We start from the raw sequence: 26958 nt of genomic DNA on the forward strand, positions 1-26958 counted from the left end.
TGAGTATAAACACTGAGGCTCTGGAGACGTCTTCTTTAATAATGGTTTACCTTCCAACGGTATGTATATAAAGGTCTGGTGACACGTGGTAACAACAATAACAACAAAGACAGTAGTATATTGATTTGTATCTACTTGTACGAATTCGCCTTCTCTGTATCAGATATTTACCTGGGTCATTCTCTGGAGACTATGCCAGTAAATTGTTCCCAGGAGCCTGCTCAGGACAGGGATGACCTGGGGGAGGCCCAGTCACTCTTCCTTTTCCTTTCAGCAAGCAGGGTCCTTTACACCTCTTCAATGGTTTTTAAAAATCAAATCCTCAGAGGGACTCCTGCCACTGCTAAGCTAAACAGCTTCTGTTCAAGAAGGGGAGGAAGGGATAGGGCAGGGAGTGGAAGAAAGGAATTGTGGGGAAAAGAAATAGGCATCTTTCTTCTTCAAAGTTAGGTGGGTGGAATATGAATTAAAAATATATATTCACAGCAGGCAAGCCCAGATATCCCATATGAAAAATCTAAGTAAGACATTCCTCTAGAACCTTGCTACTCAAAGTATAGTTCATGGACCAGCAGTATTGACATCACGTGGGAGTTTGTTAGAAGTGCAGCATCTCAGGCCCCACCCCAGACCTACTGACCAGAAAGTACATTTCAATGAGACCCCCAAGTGGCTTGTGTATACACTAGAGTTTGAGATGCCCTGGAACACAGGCATTATGAGGTTGCCTCTTTCAGGGAAACAGGGCTCATCCAGAACACAGGGATGACTGGGGTTCTTGGCATACACGTTTCTCCACTGCCTTACTATTACATAGGTACTAATAATTCACCAAGGATTTTCCCATTTATTACAGAAAACTAAAACTTAACCAGAAATCCATTCATTTCAAAACTTAGAAGACATCTCATCTCATGATGGTTAGAAAGTTATTATCCCTGATTGTAGGGTTGATACAGGGAATTGCAGCTCCAAACTGAAACTTTCTGGGTAGACAGAAAGAACCTGCTTGAAATTCATAATTTTAAAAGGCCAGCAGGTGGCGCGGCTTCCCCTCTCAACATTCCGGCTCCTTCCAAAGACGACACCTTGAGGATAGGCTGGCTTTCAAGAGTTTCCTGCACTTCTTTAGAATTCCCCCACTCAAGTCGGAACCAGTGTTGCCAGTTAAGATGTAACATGCTTCCAATATAAAGGAAACCATTAAGTCACTAAGAATAAAATAAAAGGCAAGAAAGAATGTAAACTGTTCTCGGGTATCTCTGGTATACTCTTTGGGAAATTTTACTGAATTCTGTCCCAATAGAGAACAATTTTGACGCCTCCTGTTTTAGATGAGCTGTCAAACGATGAAATGACAGCTCCCAGCAGTAGAAGGGTAGGAGGATGACTTAAAGGTTCCTGACAATGGTAGTGTTTTGTAGAAAAGGCTGAGCTCCAGGAATAAGAAACTGCTGAGTCAGAGCTGAAAACTGGAGTTTCTTAGAGGCCATTCACTGCTTCAGCCAGTCCGTTCCCCACCTCCCTGGCAAGCGCTAAAGGAGTCTGAGAATTCTCTTCCCTAGAGAGCAGGCAGGACTGACAGTATCACTCTAGACTAGTAAGTCAAATACAACTTCTTGACTTACTGCAGTGTGGGACTTTACCTAATCAAAGGGAAGAGATCTGAGAAAGAGCACATGAGAAAATGTGAGAGCCCTGGAGCTGGAGCTCCTATAAAGGACGACCAGGCAAGAATTCCCATCTTGGAAAGTAAGAGAAACCCAAAGGCTAAAGAAAGGAATCTAGCTTTCCTTCAAATCACTTTGGACCTCAGAGTTAGGCTTTACCAGTTGAGCATTCTAAAGCTCTTGGTAAACCCATACTAGGGTTACAGAATACCTGAACTTTTATGATTATCTAAGGCTCTTTCTGTTCATTGGAGTTTTAGCTTTTAGTCACACTGAAGAGTCTCCAGGAATGACCCACTGTGAGGGCTGACAGCAGAACTCTGTACTCTTGTCCTGTGTTGTCCAGTCAACATAGGTCAGAATGTTTATCTGATGTAAGCATTTGTCACTGAGGCTATAAGGTCCTGCTAGATGGCACAGTCCATGAGATCAGGGATTCGTCAGTATTGTCGCTGCTGGGTCTTGGTGTCTGAATACAGGCACGCTGAATAAATACAGTTTAAAAAAAACGAAGTCCAGCTTGCCAAGTCTGACATGTTCCTCACTTGCAAGACCCGGCCTTTCAGTATAAACTACCACCCTTGACCTATAAGCATCCATGGCCTGAGGCCACTGCTCGTGGACACAGAGATATACCAGAACTCTGAGTGTTCACCACTGATGCTTTTCAGCAGTCCTCCTGGCCCAGTGTTTCTCAAAGTTTGGTCAGCAGACCACTTGGTTCAGAAGCACCCAATATCACTCAACACCAATTAAATGGGCCCAGATCCTCTTGGTGAATCTAAAGCACATGAGAGTTTGAGGAATAATGCTCTAGCCATTTCTGGAGAAAACTCTTGGAATGAGGGAAATCAGCTGAGTATTACCATCTGCATACTGCTATATGCCAATAAGGGAGCATCAAAGACTACTCTCAAAATGTTCAACCCAAGGACAGAAATACCAGTGACAGTTAATAGACAGTTCTGAGGGTTCTAAGAGAACGAGGCAGGCTATTTCTTCAGAGCAGCCCAGCAGACTTGACTGCATAAAGGGCAAAGGCATAGTGTTGCGCTGTGTAGAGTGATAGACACCTATTAGCCCTACCTAGATGTTGATGGCAGACTAATTAATCCTCAATCAAGTACTAAATACTATTTCTAGCAATGAGCAGCTTGTCAGCTTGCATTATGTCACTAAAATAAAATACCACCATTCAAGTCAGGCTTTTCCAGTAACTCTTACAAAGAGTAGCTCCTTAGAAGTGAAGTTCAGATAAAAACATTAGGCTTGTGGACCAAGTGCTGTGACCTATGTAGATGGACCTTTTGGGGACCATGTCTCAAAGGGAGACAAGGGAGATAAGACAGCCCCTTTCTCACGGCACTTTTTCAGCACCAAATGGGCCTTTTAAGAGTTAAGTAAACACCTGAGAGCCCTTTCCCCAAACCATACGATGACAATAAAACAAAATGAAACAAACAAAAAGGATTATACAGCACAAGATCCTTCCTCACTTTCTATTCCTAAATAGAAGCAAACTCTTTCCTTGGCCAAGAATTGGACAACCTTGGAACAACTCACCATCATAGTAAAACTTGACATTCTCTGGAAGAGGTTCATATGGTGGAGCAAATACAGGACCTTTATGTTCTAGGAATTTCCACTTGATGCCTTCAGGATAGCGCTCTTCTTCCCACCTTTAAAAGACAAAGTACAACCTCATTTAGTGATCACTTCACCTAATATAGAGATTATCACCTATTAAATGCCAAAATAATTATCTGCTCAACTGATTGGTGCTCTGGAATGACTCTCTGCCCCACATTCAAGGCCTGGGTCAAAAAACCCCAGCATCCTTCACTTTGTAAAAGCCAATACTCACAACAAATATGATGGAATAATCAGGTGAACGGAGTAAAATACATTTCAGCAGTTTAGTCCAAAGATATTGAGTACATGAGATCATTATTCAGCAATAAGTAGGGGATATGGATATGGAAACAACTGTTTTATCACAATGGTATAACAGCCACAACGATGTACATGACAGAGGTATTATTTATACAGCTGATACATAGGAAAAGGCCTCCTGGGAATGGAGATGCCAGGTGAAGGTGTAAGGGAAAACAATCCTTTGAGAAAGTACATAATGACTATCATCTCATGTAATAGTTCCCTAGTATCCTTCAAATACTCAGACCATATTAAAAACATCCCTATTATATCCAAAAAGTATTTTATAGACTAGGATACAATTAAGGACCACACACTGCAATTGGTTGATATGTCTCAAAGTCTTTCTTTCTCTAGAATTAGACAAACCTTCTCACCACCACCACCACCATTTTGTTTTTTAAAGAGTCAGTCAGTTGTCTTACAGATAGAATACTTTAAAACTTCACAGATTTTAATCTTTGGTATTCCTATCTTAAAATGAAAAGTACTACAGTTCTACAGAATTATTCAGGAGGCCAGTTATGCATATTCTATTACTTCCTGTCATCTTACAACGCCAATGTTTTAAAGTTCAGAAACATCAAATAAAAATTACATGTATCAAAAACTGTGCTGTAACAAGAGCATTACTATAAAACCAAGGTCAATATATATGATCAAATTATTTTTGACAAGGGTGCTGATTATTAGGAAAATGTAAATCAAAACCATGAGATAGCACTCTCAGCCACTAGGATAGCTATTCTTAAAAAACAAAAACAAATCAGAAATAACAAGTGTTGATGAGGATGTGGAGAAACTGGAACTCTTGTGCACTGCTGGTGGGAATGAAGCGGGTGCAGCTGTAGAAAACAATATGGCGGTTCTTCAAAAAGTTAAACATTGAATTACCATATGATCTAGAAACTTCACTCCTGGGAGTACACTCAAGAGGACTGAAAGCAGGCATTCAAACAAATATTTGTACACAAATGTTCACAGAAGCACTATTCACAACTTCCAAAAGGTAGAAACCACCTAAGCATCCATTAACTGATGAGTGGATAAATAAAAAGTAGTCTATACATACAATGGAATATTACTCAGCCTGAAACAGGAAGAAAATTCTGACATGCTACAACATGAATGAACCTTGAGGACATTTTCTTAAGTAAAATAATCCAGCCACCAAAGGCCAGATATTGTGATTCCACTGATACAAGGTACCTAGATTAATCAAATTCACAGAGACAGAAAGTAGAATGGTAGTTACTGATGGCAAGAAAAGGGGGAATGAAGGAGGGTTATTGTTTAAAAAAGAGTTTCAGTTTTGCAAGGTGATGGGAATTCTGGAGACAGAAGGTGGTGGGGATCACTGCACAACAAAGTGAATGTATTATAATACCACTTAACTGCACACTTCCCCCAGGATCTTTTACTCTCCAAATCAGAGAAAATACGTATGTATGGATGGATGTGTATACGGAGGTGAGAGAAACTGCAAGAAGCCTATCTATAGCAGTCACAAAGTAACTGTATGGGGATCCAGAGCACCATGTTTTCCTTTATCCTATAACTTGGTTCCATTCTTCTCATCAACTCCACTGTTTTGTTTTCGTTTTATGTTTTTGGCCGCGCAGCATGGCTTGTGGGACCTTAGTTCCCTGACCAAGGATCAAACCTGGGCCTACAGCAGTGAAAGTGCAGAGTCCTAACTACTGGACCGCCAGGGAATTCCCAACTCCAGTGCTTTTTAATTAAGATTCCAACTTTTTATAATTCTTTCTATTCCGTCACATTCATCCTGAGGGCTCACAGTAACTTCTTAACCATTTAAGCAAATTAAGAGATGCACTCAACACTAAACCTCAGTTTAAACAGAAAGAAAGAACATAACCTATGACACATGCTGATATCATTGGATCAGCAACTAGTACTATACAAATAAAAATAGTAGTGTTGGCCTTTTAAGGCCCCCATCAATGGTTCACCAACAAAGTTAAGAAAAACATGTACTTAATCACACTTAACACCATCAACAAACTCCCCAGTTTCTAGATATTCTCATGAAGAATCATCTGTTTAGAATAAACATGGGACTTATGTTCCAACAGACCAACCCTGACACAAAAGTACACTCAACTCAAAGCAGCGCTGAAACCCTATATAGCTACAACGAGTAACAGATAAAAATAGGGGGAGCTGGGACTTCCCTGGTGGCGCAGTGGTTAAGAATCCTCCTGCCAATGCAGGCGACATGGGTTCGAGCCCTGGTCCGGGAAGATCCCACATGCCACAGAGCAACTAAGCCCGTGTGCCACAACTACTGAGCCTGCGCTCTAGGGCCCACATGCCACAACTACTGAGCCTGTGTGCTGCAACTACTGAAGCCCGCATGCTCTAGGGCCCATGTGCTGCAACTACTGAGCCCATGTGCTGCAACGACTGTAGCCCATGTGCCTAGAGCCCGTGCTCCGCAACAAGAGAAGCCCGCGCACCACAATGAAGAGTAGCCTCAGCTCGCCGCGACTAGAGAAAGCAAGTGTGCAGCAACGAAGACCCAATGCAGCCAAAAACAAACATACAATTAATTAAAAACAATAAAAAATAAATTAAAAAAATTTTTAAAAAATAGGGGGAGCTGGGTTTAATAGGTTTCTATGAATGAGCCTGAGCATTACTGCCACCACTTGTAACATTGTTTCTATGGAGAAAATGTGACACAGTAAAGAAACCCACAGGGATCCCGAACATTTTCCCATTCCCAAAATTACCAAAGAGGGAGAAAAGGCTCAAAGTTGGCTTGTTTTTTGGCAGGATGAACAAGTCTATGACTCTGGGGGGGAAGCAGAAGATCTACACATTTACCAAACTGATAAAGGGTGTTAATTCTTTTAGTGAGATAGCAAGAGAGGTAGTAAAAATGAGAGTATCTGCCATTTAAGTTCACTGACTAGGCTCTCAGTGACAGTCACTGAGGACTTGACCACCGACTTCAGAGTCTAACAGGTAAGCCTACAGTGACAGCAGGAAAGGGCAAGCGATAGGTTAAGAGGCCAGTCATTCATTCCTGTTCTCTACTTATAAAAACTTACAGTGGTACCTTCAAGCATTGTGCTTAAGAATGCACACGATTTAACAACCAGACTTGAGAAATGCATGCACTGGAGGCTGTAGCAAAGATTACTCAGCCCCAAACCTACCATCTTCAATGGTCCCACTTAAACCAAAACAAGAATAAAAACCATAGGTCACAAATCTCTCAGAATTAAAGTGTGGTAACACTGACAAGAATTTCAACCACAGAAGCAAAATCAGGCTATTAGACCCTTCAAGGATACCTAATTGCACACACAAAAGGCTGGACTAGAAAAAAGAGTACATCTGCTTTCAGGCCCAATAAGAGCCAGGGCTCCAAAGGAAGGGGGAAGGCAGCAGAGAGCCTGTGATGACAAAGAAAGTACCTTGTTCACTCAACAAACTTACTGAGCACCCTACCACAGGACCCAGAGACATAACAAACTGACGAATTACTAACTCACCACTCCCAATAATAACCCCTGATTTATAGAATCACTTAATTTCATCTTAAAAAAAATTTTATTAAAGGTCATAAAAACCTTTCTAAATTCCATCACTAAAAACTTTGATTAATTTCAAAGGAAAAAAATGAAATAAAAATGAGGAAAATAAAAACACATGTTCTTTAGTTTTCTGACAGACCCCAGAAAGGCCCAGAGTTCCTTTGCTCTGTATTTTTCCTTTACACTTTCCTTTTTTAACCCCACATATGTCCACACCAATAATGCCAATTGCACAGCTGTGCTGAGCCTTTCCGCCACTGCAGCTCTGCTCCTCTCAGCCACCTCTCTGGACACTGATGTTTCCCCTTTGCTCAGAAGTACTGGTGAGATTACTGTTCTCTATTACAAAAGCCATAGAGTAAATGCATACCAATGGGTCTGGAACTCTACATACCAAACTACAAATAGTGGATACCTCAAAGCTAGAAAAGAAAAATGGGAACGGGAGAAAGAAGGAAAGGGAACAGTCATTTTTTTCTAACTCGTATACCTCTGAATCATTGGAATTTTTTCAACATAAACACAAATCATGTATAGTATAGATGCACCGGCTAAATAATACAAAGTTTTAAGAACAGCCAGTATAAAAAATACAAGTTTATTTCAAAACTCTAAACATCTAGAAATAACCTGTTATTGCTAAACTGTCCTCTATTGAAGATTGTCTGAATCTTCACTCCCCACAGTGAAGAAGAATGCCTGTTTTCTCATATTTACAACCCTAGATGTTTTGGTACTTACTAATCTTTCCTAATCTGTGACACATTAAACAAAAAGATGTTTCATTTATTATTTTTCTTTGCACCTTTCTTTGCTACTTGTGAGGTTCACCATATTTTAAGATGTTTGTTAATCATTTATCTTCTTTAATGAGTTGCCTTTTCCTCATTTTTCTATCAGACTATTCCTTTCATTGTTTTAAAAGACCTTTTTTTTTTCATATTACGAATCTTAGCCCATTGTAGTACAAATATTTTCCTTTAGGATTTTTTTTTTAATGGCATGAGTTTGTTGATTTGCCATATAGAAGACTTTAATTTTATCAAATTTATAAATATTTTCCTTATGGCTCTGCTTATATGTCTTGCTTCAAAAGGTCTTCGTTATTCTACAATTATAAAAATATTCACCCAGGTTTTCTTGTGGAGGTTTTTTTTTTTTAAACAAATAGGCAATTTCCCCAATATGATTTATAGAACAATCCATCTTTTCCCCTCTCATTTTAAATGCAACTTTATTCATATGCTAAATTTCCATATATATATAGGACTTCTATAGTTCAACAGGGTGGGACATAGTATTGAGATCCAATAGGGTAAGAGGTAGTTAATGTTCTCACTAGGTCCTGCAAAACTTATTTCAGAATGTTATTCCAGAGAGATTCTTTTAAGTACTTCCCTCCTCCCACAAATATCAAGCTATTCATTTTAATACTCAATATTCTTGTTTCATTAGGTTGTAGAATAAAAGAGCTAACATTTTAACCCAGTGCTGAAATATTACCATTTCCACTTCTGTTCCTCTTCTTTCTTCGGCTTCTTTTTCTTACTATCTGGCTCAGGAACTTTTTTATCTTTATCTTTATCCTTATTCTTGGGTTTTTTCAATTTACCATCCTACAAAGAAACATGGTGAGAAAGCACTTAAATAAGGACCAATTACACTTCTGGAAGTAGTTTTGGGGAGCCATTAGACAGAAAAACTGGAATCATGGAATATGAGAACTGGAGAAGTTCCTGAGTCCAATACTCTCAATTTGACAGACGAATAAAAATTTATTGGTACTTTTCTCTAAAGCGGTATTTCCTAAAACTCCCAGACACATTGATTACCTGAGAAAGTAGTTAAAAACATTCATTCTGTAGGAGAAGAGCCTGGGAAATTGTATTTTTTTAGCCTCAGTGGAGTTTGGGACAGAGTAATCCCAGTGTATTATCCTCACTTATTTTAAAATCTACTCATCTTTAAACCTCTTCTAATACCACCAAATAACAGGTACAGGAGACTTTTAATGTATTAAATATACAATTTGAAAGGAAATTTCTGATTGAGCCTGGGGGGGAAATACTTTATTACTGCTATTTGCATACACAAAGTCATGAAGCAGTAAGCAAGCAAGTACTTGGGAAGCCCTACAACAATGACCAATTCCCATGATAGTATTTCTTTGAACTGTAACCCTAGATGAGCTGTCACAGTAGCACAGAAAAAGAACAAACATAAACAAGTATAATCCATCAATACAGGTGATAAATCTCAAAACACACACACACACACACACACACACACACACACACACACACACACCCAGACAAAAATGTGCTATTCAACAGGTGGGGGTCCTGCTTAACAGAATCTAAACTCTTCTGTAGAATATTTTCCTTTGTCCTAACTATTAAATATAATTTAAGTCTTTATTCAGTTAAGTTTTATATAGCTATGAAAAATGGTTTTGAGTCATCTTAAAGTCAGTTTCAGAATGGCAGAACTTGAAAGAACTTTAGTTTGGTTTGACCTCTTCCAGTTATAGTCAAGGAAACTCTGAAACAGGTTTTGTCACTTGCTCAAGGTCAAAAAGCTGCTATTGACTATGATGAGAGCCCGTTTACCAGAAAAATAACAGAATGTGACTCATGGGAATGGCTGGAATATATAAACATTCTAGGACTACACATGATAGGATGGTAATCAGATAAACTTAGGGAAAGCAAATGGCCTCCAGTGTACAAAGAAGGGGAAAGACTACAGTACTACACATAGTTTAAAATAGGAATGGAGAATATATACGTGTAAGTATGTCTGGGAAGAGAAAATACTAGAGAATTGCATTAATTCAGATAATGTTTACTGTTTAGGCTGAAACACACCACAGGAAAAGGAAATGTTTTTCAGTTAAGACATTCTCTAAACAGCTTCTGAACAGGCATGCAGATGGTTTCATCAGGAAACTACTGGCTACATCGTATGTTTTCAAGCCTCAAAATGGGATTATCAGTCACTAGGAGACTTCAGAACAATTCCCAGAAATGAAAAACACCATAGCCAGCAAGTGAGGTTTAATGACTGATCTTGCCATCTGGGGTCCCTACCACAATAAGACTGGGTATTAATTTAGTCTTTCAGCCTGCTTTTTTTTCCCCTCCCCTGTAGGGAGAGGGTCGCTAAGACAATTAAATAAATGAAGTCAACCATTCTTTCTCCCAGATGGTTTTAACAGTTATTACTAACCTCTGTGAAACCCAGAGAAAGGTATTATTTTACATAAATGCAACATAAGCATAAAGGCAATATAGAACGCATGGAGAGCTAAAGTTTTACATTTCTTTATTGACTGGTCTGTACTGGTAATCTACATGAAAGTGGAGTGACTATCATACTCACTACTCAACATTTCACTCTCGATTCCTTGAGTTGGCTCTTATACACTTGAGCTTCTGCCAAGAACAGGCTAGTTGTCAGAAAAGCTACAATTCCCTAAATGCAGGCCCTGATCATCTCTCTACGGCTCACCTACTCATTCATATTCTTAATATGATTTCATTAAAGACACTCCTTCTGCCTTCTTGTGGATTTGGAGGATCAGCAAAGTTCCACAGGATAACATGGCAGCTAGTGTGCTGGTTCTGGAATCAAACCACATGGGATCAAATCCCGGCTTTACCACTTGGTATCTGTGTGGCTTCAGGCAAATGATGTAACCTCTCTGTACCTCAGTTTCTGCACGTGTAAAATGGAGATAATAGTAGCAATATTTATCTCTAAGGACTGTTGTAAGGATTAAATGAAATGATACCTATAAAGCATGAATAATAGTGCCTGGTACACTGTAAACATCTAGTACATTTAATTTGAATTATTAATATTATTACTACTATGATAGATTACACTTTTAATATTCACTGCCCCTTATTTTCACTATCTTTACTGACGATACTTCAAGCTATAGACTTTATACTTGTGAATCCATTTTGCTCAAGACAATGGCTAAACTCAAATGCAGCAAAGCTAGTAACTTACTCAACCCCTTCTCTTAGGAGAGTGCAAGATTAAGACCCCTGTGAATTTCTGACATCTTTTTCTTGAATTACTCGCCCACAGTTTTTAGTCCAAGAAATAGACAGTGTCAAAAGAAGGAACCATATTAGTATATGTTAAATCTACCACAAGCATCAAATAGAACCCTTAGGAAAGTACCTGAATTGAAACTAAGATTTTAAGGAAGGTTATAAGCTAGGAGAGAAAGAAAAGAGGAAGAGTATATGTGTTCCAGACAGAGGGAACAGCATGTGCTACATAAAGCCCTGAAGCACAAAAGAATCTGGTGTGGAAAGAAGAAAAGGAGGTCTGTGAGGCTGGAACAAGGTAAATTAGAGAAGAGGCACAAGATGCAGGGGCCAGATCGGAAGAAGCTGTAAAGAGCTTGGATTTAATCCTGTATCCAAGGGACACCCATTTAAAGGACTTTAAATAGGGAGAGTTACCCAAAATGAGTGACGAGCAAGCTTTGTTAGATATAAGAAAGCACTAGAAAACATTCCTAGGGAAAACTCTTCTGGGTTGTAAGCCAAAATATGATTTATTGCTAACACTTCCCCTGTATGTATGAAGAGAGCACAGTTTCTCCAAGAACATGTCAGTTGGCAGCATAGCTATGGGTAGACACCCAGGAAGGCTGAGATCTTAAAACTAACAGTGCCGCAGCCACTGTAACACACTTAAGAGTTTTTCCCAGTGTTTCCTCTACAACAGAGCAATAAATTCCTCAAACCCATTTGGCCTTTAAAAGTTATCTTATGGAAAACTCCCTATTCCAAACTCAAGCCCCAAAGGGCCTAAGTCTCTTTACTAACCTCTTCTTCCTCTAGTTTTCGTTTCTTCTCTTTCTTGGTATCTTCTGTTTTAATTTTCTTAGGTTTATAATCAGCACTAGAAAGGGGAACATGAATACACAGTTAACACAATTGTGACTCAGTAGTTCTCACCAATAGGATTAGGACCTCCAAACTCTTCTTGGCGGCCTCCAAGGCAGGCGTGGCTGCTATTACTCTTGGCTGGGCATTCTACAGTCAAGAACAGGAATGGAGAAAGTAAAGAAGGCCAGACCAAGGACCAATAGTTACAGTCCTCTATAGAACAAAACAAACAACTTTATACTACACGCAGGCCTGGAAGGGAAGTGGAGTAGAGGAATACATACAAACATAGACAACACTAGAAGGTAGAAATCTGGGAAGCACACACAGAGGGCAACAATAGCTACCACAAAGTAGTAACTGGAAAAGGAAGGGGAGGAAAGAAATTCTCTATGAATTCTGAATATATACAAATGAGCTCATTAAGTATTTCCCTCCTCCCTTTCCATCCATCTTCTACCATAAATCCTTTGTAGATTCCCAAAACATAATAAACTCTGCAAGATTGAAAATAATGAACAGGATTTAACCGCAATGACTGAACTTGAGAAAGAGGTACATATAAGTCTCAAATAACTGTTTTACGTAAGAGCAACTTTATTACTTCTATACATGGAAACTTCACTCAGAAGGTACGAACAGGCACAGATCCTAGGAAAAACTGCTTCAGCAATGAAAACTTATCTGTGGTAGGTGATGATAAACTTAAAGTAACTTAAATAATTTAAATATTCTTTGTGAATTCTGGATTATTTGAAATTCCAACAATAAATATGCATTACCTTTTTAATAAGAAAAAACGTAAGAAAAGTGTAAATATATATACTCCATTTAAGCCTCAGGCATACTACTTATTTATTTAAGAAACCCTATTTCTCATAATTCAAAGAGAAATCAGTCACCCGGTCTATTAATCACAAATTCCTAATGAGTAAAAGTCAACTAATGCAGTTGTTCTGTGTATTATTGTCTAAACGACTCCTTTTTGTTTAAAAAAATTAAAGTAATAAGAAATACTCACTCATCCTCGTCTCGAGGTCTCTTTAATGGCTTTATATCCTCTCTAGGAGGAGCAAAATAGCCATCATCTTCAGGTTCATCTTTAATCAATGGTGGACTAAAGAAAAAAAAATTGCTAGTTAATGAGCAGTGGAACATCTACATTATATCAAGTAATGCAAAGTAGCGGGAGGTAGCTAGTGGAAGGATAACAACATACATGTGTACATATTAAAAGGTTTTCCATGAGTACTTTTTCTCACTTAATTCTCACTACAACCCTGTGAGGTAGACAGTATTGATCTCAATTACAGATGAAGAGGCGGTATCAAGGTTCGGGATCCGGACTCCTTATTCTCAGGATTCTTTCCACTACATCTTAGCTATCTGCGCCAATGGAACCCACACCACAACAGGAACAAACCTAAGTTGTTTCCTCCCCTTTTTTGAGGGGTCTGTGTATCTGATCCTTCAAGTGATGTGAACTGATTATTCTAGTGCTCCAAAAGCTAAAATATAGCTTTCACAAAAAAAGAAATAAAAATGTATTCCCCAAACTTGAGGCCCAAAACAAACTGAAGTCATTCTAAGCCAAATCTATTCACTGTTCAACTTCCTCCTTTGGTTTACTTACTTTATACACAGAAGAGTACCTTGTCCTATTTTTGCTAAGATTCTGCCTTCTGAATATAAAAAGATGATTCTGTTAGATGACTATCTTGAACCAAAAAGAGGAAGGAACAAGTTAAAAAACCAATGGGACCCGACTTCCCTTGGTGGCGCAGTGGTTAAGAATCTGCCTGCCATGGGACACAGGTTTGAGCCCTGGTCCGGGAAGATCCCACATGCTACGGAGCAACTAAGCAACTAAGTAGCCTCACAACTACTGAGCCTGTGCTCTAGAGCCCAGGAGCCACAACTACTGAGGCCCGCATGCCTAGAGCCCGTGCTCTGCAACGAGAGAAGCCACCGCAATGAGAAGCCCGCGCACTGCAACGAAGAGTAGCCCCCACTCACTGCAACTAGGGAAAGCCCGCATGCAGCAACGAAGACCCAACACAACCATAAATAAATAAGTGAGTGAGTGAATGAATGAATGAATAAATAAATACATTAAAAAAAAAAAAAAAACAACCAATGGGACCAGCAATCACCACAGCCTGGGATATTCCCTGGCCTGGCACATCTTGTTGGAACTGCACTGCTCACAGCCAGAAGCATCTACAAAGCTAACTAACTCGGCACAGGGAATGGCCTCCAGACACAAAGCCACTCATCTCTAGGGGGGCAAAGGGATAAGCATCCAGATTTAGCTGCCAAAGAAAGGATATTCACAGGGTTTCAGTGCTGTCCCCCCACTCCCGCCCCCACCCCAAGCATACTGGATCCCCTTGCTTGCAAATGAATTTGAATGTTTAAACAGATTAGCTTTCTTTCCTTATTTATGCACACTCCCCAAATGCTGACCTCTATAGCTGTTTCTCCCCACGACGGAAACCACTGACACAGCCCCAAGTGTCCAAAATCTCCAAAGGCTTTGCACCAGAAAGAAAGAAATGCTGCCATTTACCCAACTAGTTAAGTAAATGCTAGATCCTAGTACTGTCATGAGTGAAGTTAAAAACACTTGGGAAGGGTTACTAGGCCTGAAGAAAGAATTTTTAAAACAATTACCAGAAAACTGTTCCATCCAGTGAAGCATGTGGATTGTCTACCACGATACAGATGCAAGCTAGAGAGCAGTCCAGCAAAGTGAACACAGAGACCACTGCCTCGAAGGGTGTGCTTCTGACCGTCTAGCCCAGAAAGTCTGAAACTGAACCAGGACTACACACCAAGTCCAGAGAGTCTAATCATATCTTAGTTTAATAAAAGTTCAAGGCAGTCTCCTGGCAGAAAATAGTTGCCCTGTGTTCAGTTACTGTTATCTAAGAAATCAGAATGCCCAGCTTACAGCTCTAATGCTTCTTGAATTTTACTATTCTGCATTCCTAGAACAGTTACAGAACATGCCTGAAGAGGGCACTTGCTTCTCCCTGGTCTAAGGGACCCAGAGTAAATGGAACAATTTTCAAAAATGTTCTCAAACGAAACTGAAAGTTCAAAGTTTCAAGGAAGCAAAACTGTCAAAACACTTTGCCCTGGACAGTAATGCAAATACTCCCCACAACTCCTCGTAAATGCATCCTGCCATTTAGTGGAGCAGGTGAGAATATATGATCATATAAGTTCTGGGTTTTTTGAAACCAGAGGAGACATTCGGGCTTATTTTAGGGAGTTGAGGCTGATGAGGAAAACAATCAAAATGGCCCCAAAAAGTAAAGGAAAAGTGACCTCTAGATTGTGCGTATTTTCCTTTCCTTCTGGAAAAGATATAAAATATTTCTACTCAAATCTACACCTGTCCCTAAAATGCAAATCAAGTTAGTTTTTAAATATGAGCCTCAGCATAGGGGCAATTCAGAGTAGGGGTTCAGAGTAGGGGTTTTTCAGGCAACTCCAAAATTACTACTAAGTACAGAGTTTCTTTTGGGGGTGATGAAGATGTTCTGAAATTAGATAGAGATAATGGGGAGGTTATATAACCTTGTGAAATACTAAAAACCAATAAACTGTATACTTTAAAAGGGTATATTTTATGGAATGTTAAATTATATCTCAATTTAAAAAAGCTTCTTTCTGTCAACCTTCTCCACTCAAAACAGCCTTCTAGAAAATGTGCTGGTCAGTCTCACCTGCCAACCTTCTCCACTCAAAACAGCCTTCTAGAAAATGTGCTGGTCAGTCTCACTAAATGGCACTCTAGAAATGCTCACATTGGCTTAGACCAAGTCCTTTCACTGCCAACTTCCTCGAAAACCTGGAGATGGCCAGTCAGTGCATCTTAGGTAAGATCAGACAACACTGTAACATGGGCAGCTGGCCTACTGGATGCACACAGAGAAAGAGAAGCCAAGGCAGCAGAGGAATCTTACCTAGAAAAGCCATTTTCCTTCTCCTTTTTTATTTTTACATCCCCAGAGGCTCTAATCTGAAAGGTAAAACAACAGTAACTGATTAGTACCTTAAAAGGACTAAACTTGAAGAAGCCTCTACCTTACTTGAGATGATCTGGCCTCCACTCTTGGGGCATCTTGATCCCAGACTGACTCTTCTTGTTAGCAAAACTAAACAGGTGGACCAAAGGTCTTGACACTTTTCTAAGACTCCTTTTTAACAATTCTTCAGATGAACTGTCCAATTTACTGAGAAATGTTTCCCTTCAAAATGGTGGCTTTTTACCTTTAAATGATGGTAGGTCCCTCTCCCTCAATAAATATACTCCACCTCTCAAGGATTTGCCCTTGGCAGTGCAGACAGGAAATAAAAAACCAAACCAAAACAAAAAAGAGTACTTTATTTCCTATCTTCTCTGATTTAGGCAAAGTATATTTACTTTTGCCCTCCTTCAACTTTCCAGACATTACAAAAATCTTCACACATACACTCAGAGGAACGAACACACACACACACACACACACACACACACACACACACACACACACACACACACACACACACACACACCGGTACCAATGGAAGAATACAAAAAGTAGCTCAGTGGCTGTCTCCAGAAAGGGAAAGATAGACGACAATGATTTGAGGGTAAAAGGGAGATGTATTTCTCACTATTATTCTCTATTTCATATTGTCTGAATTTAGCAAGTCCATCCAGCATTACCTTTTCAGAAACTAATATAAAAACTTTTTTTAAAAAGTCTATGCACAGTACTACTACTTATTCACAGCCAGATGTGCATGTCACATGTACCACCTTCTTCAGCCCAGGTGGAAAAAAAACAGATTTTACCAGCAATGAGCTCATTAGTTTACAAGCATCCCACAAAGTTTGTTCTACAGAGATTTGGCTAGCAGAATTAATTCTCCCCATGAAAGAAAACTGACTTTCCCAGAAACCCTACATCCCTCAATTTATCCATTTGCCATATAAAGTAAGGTAATGATATGGATAGGTTTGGTGCATGAAATACAGTGGTAAAGGGCTTCGGTTTTTATAGTTTAAGACTCTGGTTGGCTCTGACGTCTCCTGACACAGACCTTTTTCATTCAAAGGCCAGGGAATCTTACTAGTCAATGAAGGTACTTTCAATACCTGCTTTTACAGGTAAACAAAATGAAAAGTACATCCCACACCTCTTCATTCCCCACTGGAAAGTTCTGTACCTTTTCCTCCTTTCGTTTTTCCTTGTCTCTGTCTTTGTGTTTGTCTTTATGCTTCTCTGAACTTCCATCTTTGTGTTTGGTTTTCTCCTTCTCTTTGTGTTTCTTTTCAGAATCTTTATGTTCACTGTGAAAAATAAGACACAGTTAGCAGAGTAGGGACAAACAGAGTAGGGACCACAGGGTTCATATCACAAGATTAACTCACAAGATACCCTGAGATAACATGAACCATGGAAACTTACAATGCTTTAAATAAATAGTCCTGACAGAAGGTTCAAGTAGAGGCTCTTGGCTACATCAGACTTTCTTTATCGTGCTTAATGTTTTAATTTTTTCGAAGGAGCAAAGGAATCAAATGGAAAAAACATAGTCATTCTAAACGTAACAGGACATTTTTTTAAGCTACTAAGACTATACAGCAAACCCACTGTATTTCTACAACATTATACCAGCAGAAAACTATAATGAAAGCTCCAACTTGAGCTCTCACATCTGATGTGAGGAGGTAAAAACAGTTCACCAAAAATCATTTGGTGGCTCAGTGCCAGATGTGAGACATATCACAAATGTAGCCACGCCAGGGCTTTGTGCAGTAGCAGCCCAACACAGTCAGTGTTTCCTGCCAGCTTAGGAAAAGCTAGTCACTTCTAGCTTTTCTAGCTAGGGCTTATAAATCCTGCTTGGTTCTTTCCTGAGAATAAGAAAAGATCCATCTAAAAGCAAGGGCATTTCCTGTGCTAAATATTTAAAGCCTTACTTTTAAAGGGGTTTGTGGGCACAGTGGTAGCACTGTAAAAAGGTGCCGCTTCTCTGGAAAACAAAATATGACATTACAAAACAAGAGCCATTAAAGTGTTCATATCCTGGGTCTAGCTCCTGGAGATTTCTCTCTGGGTAAAACATTACAGAGAGATGTTCATTTTGATGCCTCCCATAACAAAAAACAAACAAGAACAAATAAACAAACAAAAAAGCACCAAGAAACCAGATACAGCCTTGGTAAATACCAAGAGGGAGAAACTGTGATATATCAAAGGTATACATCACAGTTATCATTATCATTATGTAGCTGTTATGCTATAATTTGTGAGTCCTACAAATATACATGGAAAATGTTTATGACACAAATGGAAAAAAGGAATATATAAAATGACTGCAGTTATATAAAAACATGCATGTAGACAAAGACTAAAGAGCAAAAATCACAAGCTGTATTTTAAGGTGAACACTGGATGACTATTTTCTTCAGTACACTGGGCAGGAGGTTTAGGAACCTTGCTCACCTCAGCAGCCAATATATTCCACAAGTTAACAAAAGAGAGCATGAATTCAAGTGCTATGAGTTGGGGGTCAGCCCAGACACAGGACAGCTGACAGCTGACAGGGACAGTCAAACCTATAGGCAGCATCGGCTCTTGCCTTTCCCACCATAGACTGTATTTCCTATCTCACATTTACCACCTTCAGCCCAGGAGAAAAAAAACAGATTTTACCAGCAATGAGCTCATTAGGTTACAACCATCCCACGAAGTTTGTTCTAAAGAGATTTGGCTAGCATACTCAGCCACATCAAAGGCCAAAAAGGGAGAAACAAATGATGGCGACCAGTTAGGTGAGAGCCCCAGAATGTGGATCAGGAGAGCATCGCTATCACTCACATCTCTGGGCACAAAAGGAGCCCCAACTAAAGATAGGAGTTTGGATAATAAATCAGCAGAAACTATGAATCCAGCCAGGAGGGCAGGGGGACTAGTATAAACAGGACTACAGATGTAGGGAAGACCCAGAACTACCACAGATGGAAAATAAAGCAATGTCCACTTTCCTTGGTTGATGTACTCCTCCCTCTATGTTGTTCTCATTACGTTGTTATTTAGATGTGCCACACACTGAAAAATAACAAATTTCTATATGAGCACACTTTTCTTTTCAACTCTAGTATGCTTGGAAGCACATGATGATCAATTTTTCCCACCATGCTTTTTATTCTCAGCATTATTATGATGTCACTCTCTACTCAATGTGCTCTCTCTCATAATCTGTTTTTACTAAAACGCAATGTTTTTATAAACAAATTTATCCTTTATTTTGTACAAAATGGCTCCCGATTACAATAACACTCTTACTTCCAGTTCTCATTAATTCTTCCAGCTTTAGAATGGTGAAAAAGCAAAGTTGCCAAGATTGCAGTTGATTCTTTAGGAGTTTACATATGTGAAATCATAGGCCCATCGTTTTGATACTACCAGCAAAATGTCTGAGCTTACTATTCTATATGCAAGCACTGAAGTTTCAGTTTTTGTTTTGTTTTGAACATTAACTGTAAGAGGAATTAATGGTCATCTACAGAAGTTTCTGCCTAAAAGCAAAAAAGGTGGAAAATTACATCCATAATATTAATGGGTGGATATATACATCCCTCCCTAGACTAAGAAAAAAGAAAAATCTAAGCAAGCATTGTGCTGCTCAGTGCTTTCACATACATTATTTCATTCAGTCCTCACAACACCCGTGTGAAGTAGGCTTTATTATCCCCTTAGACTGATTTAGAAACACAGGAGCCAGTGGTTCAAAGTCTATTCAAAGTTACAATGTTAGAAAGAAGGGCAGTTGGGATTTAAACTGAGTATTTCCATCTCCAAGTTCAGAGCACTTTCCACTAAATCAATATCATTACAATTCCATGAAGTCGATAAGTACCACATAAGGGTAGCCTGGTGTTGTTAGAGACAAATGCATGTCCAGTCTGAGATTTGATGTATAAGATCAAAACTTTATTCTACCATCAGTGGAAACTTTCTAGAATAGAGATCTAGGATATCTGAAATGATAAAACCCTTGGGACAGCTACTTCTCATTTTGTCTTCCCATGAAACTCTAAATGGCTGACTTAGGAATCTAAGTTTAGGAATGCTCTATATTCCTTATTCCTTTATGCTCCACCTCCACGCCTCCCCCACCCCCACCCCCACCCCCCTTGTTCTCTTTCTCAATGAAAGCAATTCTTAGAACATTAGTCTGTTTCACTAGAAAACTGGCTCTCTGGCCTTCTGGCAATCACAGCATGGACACCATAAGTATACACATAGGCCTCCAGTTTTCTGCTTTGCTATTCATTACCACACCAAACAAGAGATCAGGGAAAAGAAGTCAACAAATGACATGGCGATGAGATAGTACCCAGGCCACCCCAGGAAAGTGAAAAAAGTCAGTACTTCCTCTGCCTGCTAACCAGAGGGAAATCTATTCAGGAAATTCAAAGTTCCTGCTAGAGTAGTAACCCCTTTGTAGGTCATAATTAATCACAAAGACCAAAATGAGATGAAACTATCAACTTGACTTTCCAAAGGCAACTCACTCTCCTCTATTCCCAACTGTTTAGATATAAGAGAACAAGTTTAGATTTTTAGACTAAGTGAGTTCCGGTGATTCAGGGTTAAGGAACATCTTGTGGTACAATGCATTCCATTGGGGACTATTAGAAATACGGGTTTATGAAGCCCTATTAAGTCTCCTGGACACAATGCTAACATCGTATCTACGTGTCAGGTGCTGTTCCTGTCCCTGCCTCCAGAAATAGACAGCAGAGCACCGGGGGTCCTACCCCTCATCCATAACCCCACACCGACAGAAGTGCTGCCAAAGAGCGAGCCTCAGTGGTAGTCTTTCCTAGGAATATACCTGAAGTAAGTAGCAGATGCACTTGGGGGTCGAAGTCCTATCATACAGAAGCATGTCTAAGGCTGTGCCATGGAAGTCAGAAGCAGAATTTGGCCAGTGGTAGAAAGTGCAGCCAATCTGGATCAGTTAGGCTGACTCATCACCATTCAGGATTTCCTAACATGTACTTCTTTTTCCAAGACTTAAAATTGGCTTGACTTTCACACTGGCTTAAAGGGCAGCACCTTTCCACTTATGATAGTGAGATGATGGAAATTCTGTCCAATGCAGAAGAGGAGTCATATGCTGACAACCTGTTTAAGAGACATTACCCAGGGCTTCCCTGGTGGCGCAGTGGTTAAGAATCTGCCTGCCAATGCAAGGGACACGGGTTCGAGCCCTGGCCTGGGAAGATCCCACATGCCTTGAAGCAACTAACCCTGTGCGCCACAACTACTGAGCCTGAGCTCTAGAGCCCGCAAGCCACAACTACTGAGCCCATGTGCCACAACTACTGAAGCCTGCGTGCCTAGAACCCGTGGCTCTGCAACAAGAGAAGCCACCGCAGTGAGAAGCCCACGCACCGCAATGAAGAGCAGCCCCCGCTCACCGCAACTAAGACTGAGACACGGGAAGATTCAGTAACTTGCCCAAGGAAATACATCTAACGAACAATAACTAGGACTTAAACTCAGGCAGTCATGCATTTGACCACTCTGGTGCCTTACTCCCCAAACAAAGCAAAAAACGAAACACTGCTAAGGGGAGAAGAAGCCTCTTTATCTTCTGCGAATAGGACCTAGCCACTAATGGCTAAGAGGACAAACTCATTCCAGCAATCTGCCCACTTCCTCAAGGCAGCAGACCCCTGCAGGTTGCAGCCAATGGAGTCACAGGGGATTCCTCTGGGAGAGCCTAGAAAGATTCCAAGCTGTGAAAGGAGGATACCCTTCAAAGGAAAGCAGACAATTAGAGCTTAAATAATGTTTGTTCAATTAAACATTCTAGGAGGTAAATTCAAAAGTTGCCTCTTGAAAAAATGCAGCAGCTAGTTTCTGAAAGGCTCTGAGAAATGAAGATTTCTCAATGCTCATCCACCATTAATAGGTTACTAAACAAAAGCCCAAGAATTATTAAAACTTGGGAGTTGAGTGGAATCTTAGAAATTATTTAATCCTTTGTTTGCAGGCCAGAGCAGATAAAGGGATGTGCCCAAAGATGCCAAAGCCGATACACATTCTGAACTCCCATTCCTCCCCTAAGTTCTTTATCTCTACCAATAGGGTAAACAGTCACACAGTTATCCAAGCTAGGAATCCTTTTTCTTAGACCCCCTCATGCCACTTGTAGCTACGTCCTATATTTCCCTTTCTCAACTATTTTCAAAGGCTTCTTGCTCCTTTAGAATCAAGTCCCAGCTTCTCAAAATAGCATTTAATAGTTCTGCCTCAAGCAACTTTTTGGAGCCCTCATTTTCTAACCCATCCTGTTAACCCAGGCATCCACCTAACTGGATTCTTCTCAGAGCAAAGTACATTACAATGCTTCCATATTTTGTTTATGCTTTCTCGCTGTCTGGAATGTCACTCTTTCTAGCCATCACCTTCCCTTGACAAGATCTTAACCATCTTTCCATGGCTAGCTCAAATACCCTTTCCACCATGAAATCTTTAAAAAAAAAAAAAAGACTGTAGGTCATTATAATAGGGCTAGATATCAATGAAAACCAGGGCACCAAAATAGAAGTTATCAATAAGTAACTACTAAATTAGATTCAACTACCAAAATCAACAGCTTCAATTTATCTGAATGGTATTCTACCAGGCTTTGTGGTAATCATAATAATCTCAATTACTGAGTATGTTACAGTTTCCAAAGAGCTTTTATCTGCATAATTACATTGAATTCTCCCGCAACACACTTGAAAGCTTGACCAGGCTAGTATTGCTATCAACACTCAACCAAAATGGGAAAAGACCCAGAAGTTAAGCGGCTTGGATGAGGACCCACAGCTAGTAAATGATAGAACCTAGCTTCTCCACTTCTATTTTAGTGTGCTTTCCACTACATCACATTGACTCCCATGTGAATGGTGGTGGCACTCAGTTTTCTCATTTCTAAACTACCCAATCTTCTCTATTTACCTATGTTAACTGTCCATTTCCCCCAGAGAGGGTGATATAGGGACATGTAGATAAATGGAGGGCTTCAGCAACAGCTCACAAAAAAAGCAGTAAACAATCTTTTAAATGTGATTACTTTCAGAAAAACTGCCCCTAATCTGAGAACCAGTTGCTTAATTCCAGTGCATTTCCCTACGAGCCTATGTTCTCTCAACTCTAATTCAGGTAGGATTTGGAACTGAAGGGAAAGCAGAAACCAAAAGCATCCTTATTCTCACACTGACTGTATAAATTAGCACTGCCAATGTGGCTGGAAAAGCACTTCCCTTACTATTTCACAGTAGTTGTATCTTCCCTGGCCTTCCACAAAATTGTCACTCCACCCTGAGTGTCAGGTTTAAAAATGACAAGAGATGCACACAGTCAAAAGCTAGCAGGAGAAATCTTATGTTTCACATGTGACAGTCCTTTGTTTTCTAAAATCAAGCCTCCCCCCCCCCGCAATTGCTTTTAATTATGTTGTATATATAAGAGGTCTAGTATTAAAGATAATTTATGCTAAGAATGCAACCTGTCAAGAGAAGGATCTGGTGAGATCCTACAAGTCCAGTGATTCCTTAGCATCTGGTAAGAGTACTCCTTTTATTTCTTTAGAGAGGATTTATATATTGCTTTAAAGGACCTCAAGTACTAAATATCAATGCTAATGGAAAGAAGCAGTATCAGAGACAAATAACAGAAGAAATTATTTTTATTTGACTTTGGTAGAAACTTCCTGTGATGTTATAGGCCAGAGAGTCAGAGATGGGGTTTTCACAGGGTCAGAATTTAATGAGATTAATACTTCTAATGCCAAAAACTTTAGGGATTTGGGGCCCAAAGAAAGAGGCAGCACATGAAATGATCTGGCATTTTAAAACCTAAGCTGCCAACAATATGCATATGAGAAAGAGATGCTTGTATTTAAACACAGTTTAGCAACACAACTAACCTTTCTTAGGGAGGGAGATTGTTTTGTTATGTTTTGTTTTTTACTGGAAGGAATAATGTAGTGGGAGAAAAATCATACTAGGACTCAGAAGCCCTGGTCTCTTATCCTCACTCTGCTACCACCCTGCCATGTGACTTTGGGCATGTCACCTCAGACTCATGTCCACACAAAAAAGAGATGAGGTGGAATGATCTTTAACACCCCTTCCCCTATTTTGCACCTTGAATTAGAATAATAAAAGGAGAAAGCATATGAATAAGATGGGATCTCCTAAGAGGTAGGTCTAAATCCCATTCTAGCTCTCAAAGGCTTGTTTCCCATCCTCTGACACTCCAAATATGCAGTACATATTACTATGCAGGACAAAGAGGCCTCCTGGATTTGGGTCCGAAGTGTAGCCTAATGAAAAATGACTGATGCTAATATCTAGCAGAGAAGGAGGGAATATAGAAACACATTACTGTAGAACTTGTTTCCTCATATAGATAGCCACAAAATTAGGCAGGGTTGATGATCAAGGTGTTAAAGTGAAGCATTTTGGAACAGAACATACTACATCTTAATTATTCTGGGCTTCAGAGGTGATTAAACAATCCTCAAGGTTTCCTTAATGTGCTAAGAAGAAAAATGAAGAAACCCAAAACTACCGTTAAGATCAGAAGTCACTTAAAAAGGAACACAGTGTACAGGATTTTACTGGACCATAACCAACACACTTGCTTTGTTGCAAAGAGGTAGTGTGTCAGGAGAGGTCAAAACAGGAAGCATTTAAAAGTCTGCTTACAACACATCATCTGGTTAAACTGTCTTAAACTTACTCACATGTGAATTAGAGATCCAGGGCTAGATTTAGTCATATATAAACAGAAACTCAGAGCAGGTTCTTCCAATGCCTTTTGGCAAACAGGCTACTGTTTTCTCAAGTCTTCTGATTAGAAATGAAGAAAATATTAAAAGGCACAAAATTGCGTAGAACAAATTCCTGATTGCCTATGCTATAATCTTGGAAAAGCATGCTTTTAATAGATGTACAAAATATTATCTCCTCACATCTGTAGAGCAGATCACAGTTAAAGAGCTTTCATACTTATTGACTCCCAGGGTCCCTTCTGAAGCATGTATTAATATGGGGAAACTAAGGAAGACGAGAAAGCTCAGTTGAGGAAGGTTAGATAACCTAGTCAAGATCTCATGAGACCTAAGTGGATAGACCAGACCAGAGGCCTTCTCCTAGATACAGGCAAGAAACTACTGTGGACTTTTCAAGAAAAATGATGCCAAAATTACATCCTTTATTTTTAAAAAGGAGATTCTGGCAAAACAGGAGAGGGCCAAATTTATATCCCAAAGTCTTTTATGCCACTTCTACCTAATCTTTTCTCCCATCACAACTGCAAATTATGGTTGGTGAAGTAAGATGTATCAGAGAGTAAGAGATCCATTTTTAAAAGCTTATGGTTTACACGGATCAAACCCACACCCCCTGCAGTGGAAGCCTGGAGTCTTAACCACTGGACCACCAGGGAAGTCCCTGTTTTTCTTTAATTAAAAATAATCTTTTGACCTTCCTACTACCTGGTTTCTTGCAAAAACTCCTATGTGTCCTGGCTCCTCCCTTACCTCTTCAGAGCAGTCCCTCAGAGTCATCTGAGAGGCTGTCTTCCAGGCTTAAGTCCTCAGCAAGTCCGTCAAATAAAACGTAATTCTCAACTTAAAAAAAAAAAAAGCTTATGGTTTAAATAGTAACTTCTATCTTTTTAAAGTCTTTTTGGACAGATTTCAGGTAACATGAAAATTCGTTTTTCTTCATCTGATCTGTAAGCATTTTCCTCAGATGATGAAGTTCTTCATGGTCAAGACTATCTCACATTTTTTGGCACTTCACATCAACTAGCACATCATAAACATGGCAAGCAAGATAATTCTTGTTTGACATGATCAGCAATTCTACTCCTAAGTATACACCCAAAAGAATTGAAAGCAAGGACTCAAACAGACACTTGTACACCCATGTTCTTAGCAGCATTATTCACAACAGCCAACAGGTAGAAACAACCCCAAATATCCATCAACAGATGAATGTATTTTTAAAAATGTGGTAGACATACAACGAAATATTAGTTAACTATAAAAAGGAATGGAATTCTGATATTTGACAAAATGGATGAACCTTGAAAACATTATGCTAAGAAAAATAAGCCAGACACAAAAATGACAAATATTTTATGATTCCACTTACATGAGGTAGCTAGAGTGGAAAAATTCACAGAGATAAAAAGTAGAAGTTGCTAATGGATGGGGGGAAGGGGGATGAGGAGGTATTACTTAAGAGGTTCAGAGATTATTTGGGATGACGATAAAGTTCTGAAGGTGGATACTGGGGATGGTTGCACAATATGGTGAATGTACTTAATGCCACTTCAAAATGGCAAACTTTATGTTATGCATATTTCACCACACACACACACACACACAAAGGTATCTGAAATGTGGGATGGCCAAAGGGAACCATCCTATAGCATTGAGAATATATGAAAAGGAGAGAGAAGATGGTAACTGGTGTAACCATAGGTCAACCACTCATTGATTCAATAAACATACACTACTAAGTACCACCTATCTGCCAGGTACTATACTAAGCCTTGAGGATGTAAAATGAATACAACAGACCCCAACATTGTTCCCAGGGACCTCAAGAGTCTAATAAGGCACACAGAAAAGTAAAGAGACAATTACAACACCACCACAACTGGTAATTACTGTGATAGGGATATAGTCAAGGTGCGAGGGAACTCATAAAAATTTAATATGAGGGTGGAGGGCATAAAGGATACCTGAAAGAAGTAAACTCTATGCTGCAACTAAAAGAATGTTCTT

General features: G+C 39.6%; 1 protein-coding gene across 1 annotated transcript in view; it reads right to left on the reverse strand.

Moving 5' to 3' along the window:
- The window catches only part of TOP1 (DNA topoisomerase I), an 86027-nt gene that overhangs the window by 25135 nt on the left and 33934 nt on the right, over positions 1-26958 (reverse strand). The window contains 6 exon segments of the mRNA XM_032605297.1: positions 3234-3349; positions 8675-8787; positions 12022-12097; positions 13106-13201; positions 16059-16114; positions 17308-17431. Coding sequence (XP_032461188.1) covers positions 3234-3349; positions 8675-8787; positions 12022-12097; positions 13106-13201; positions 16059-16114; positions 17308-17431 — 581 coding nt within the window.

This window comes from Phocoena sinus, chromosome 15 (genome assembly GCF_008692025.1).
Source record: "Phocoena sinus isolate mPhoSin1 chromosome 15, mPhoSin1.pri, whole genome shotgun sequence".
NCBI lineage: Eukaryota > Metazoa > Chordata > Mammalia > Artiodactyla > Phocoenidae > Phocoena > Phocoena sinus.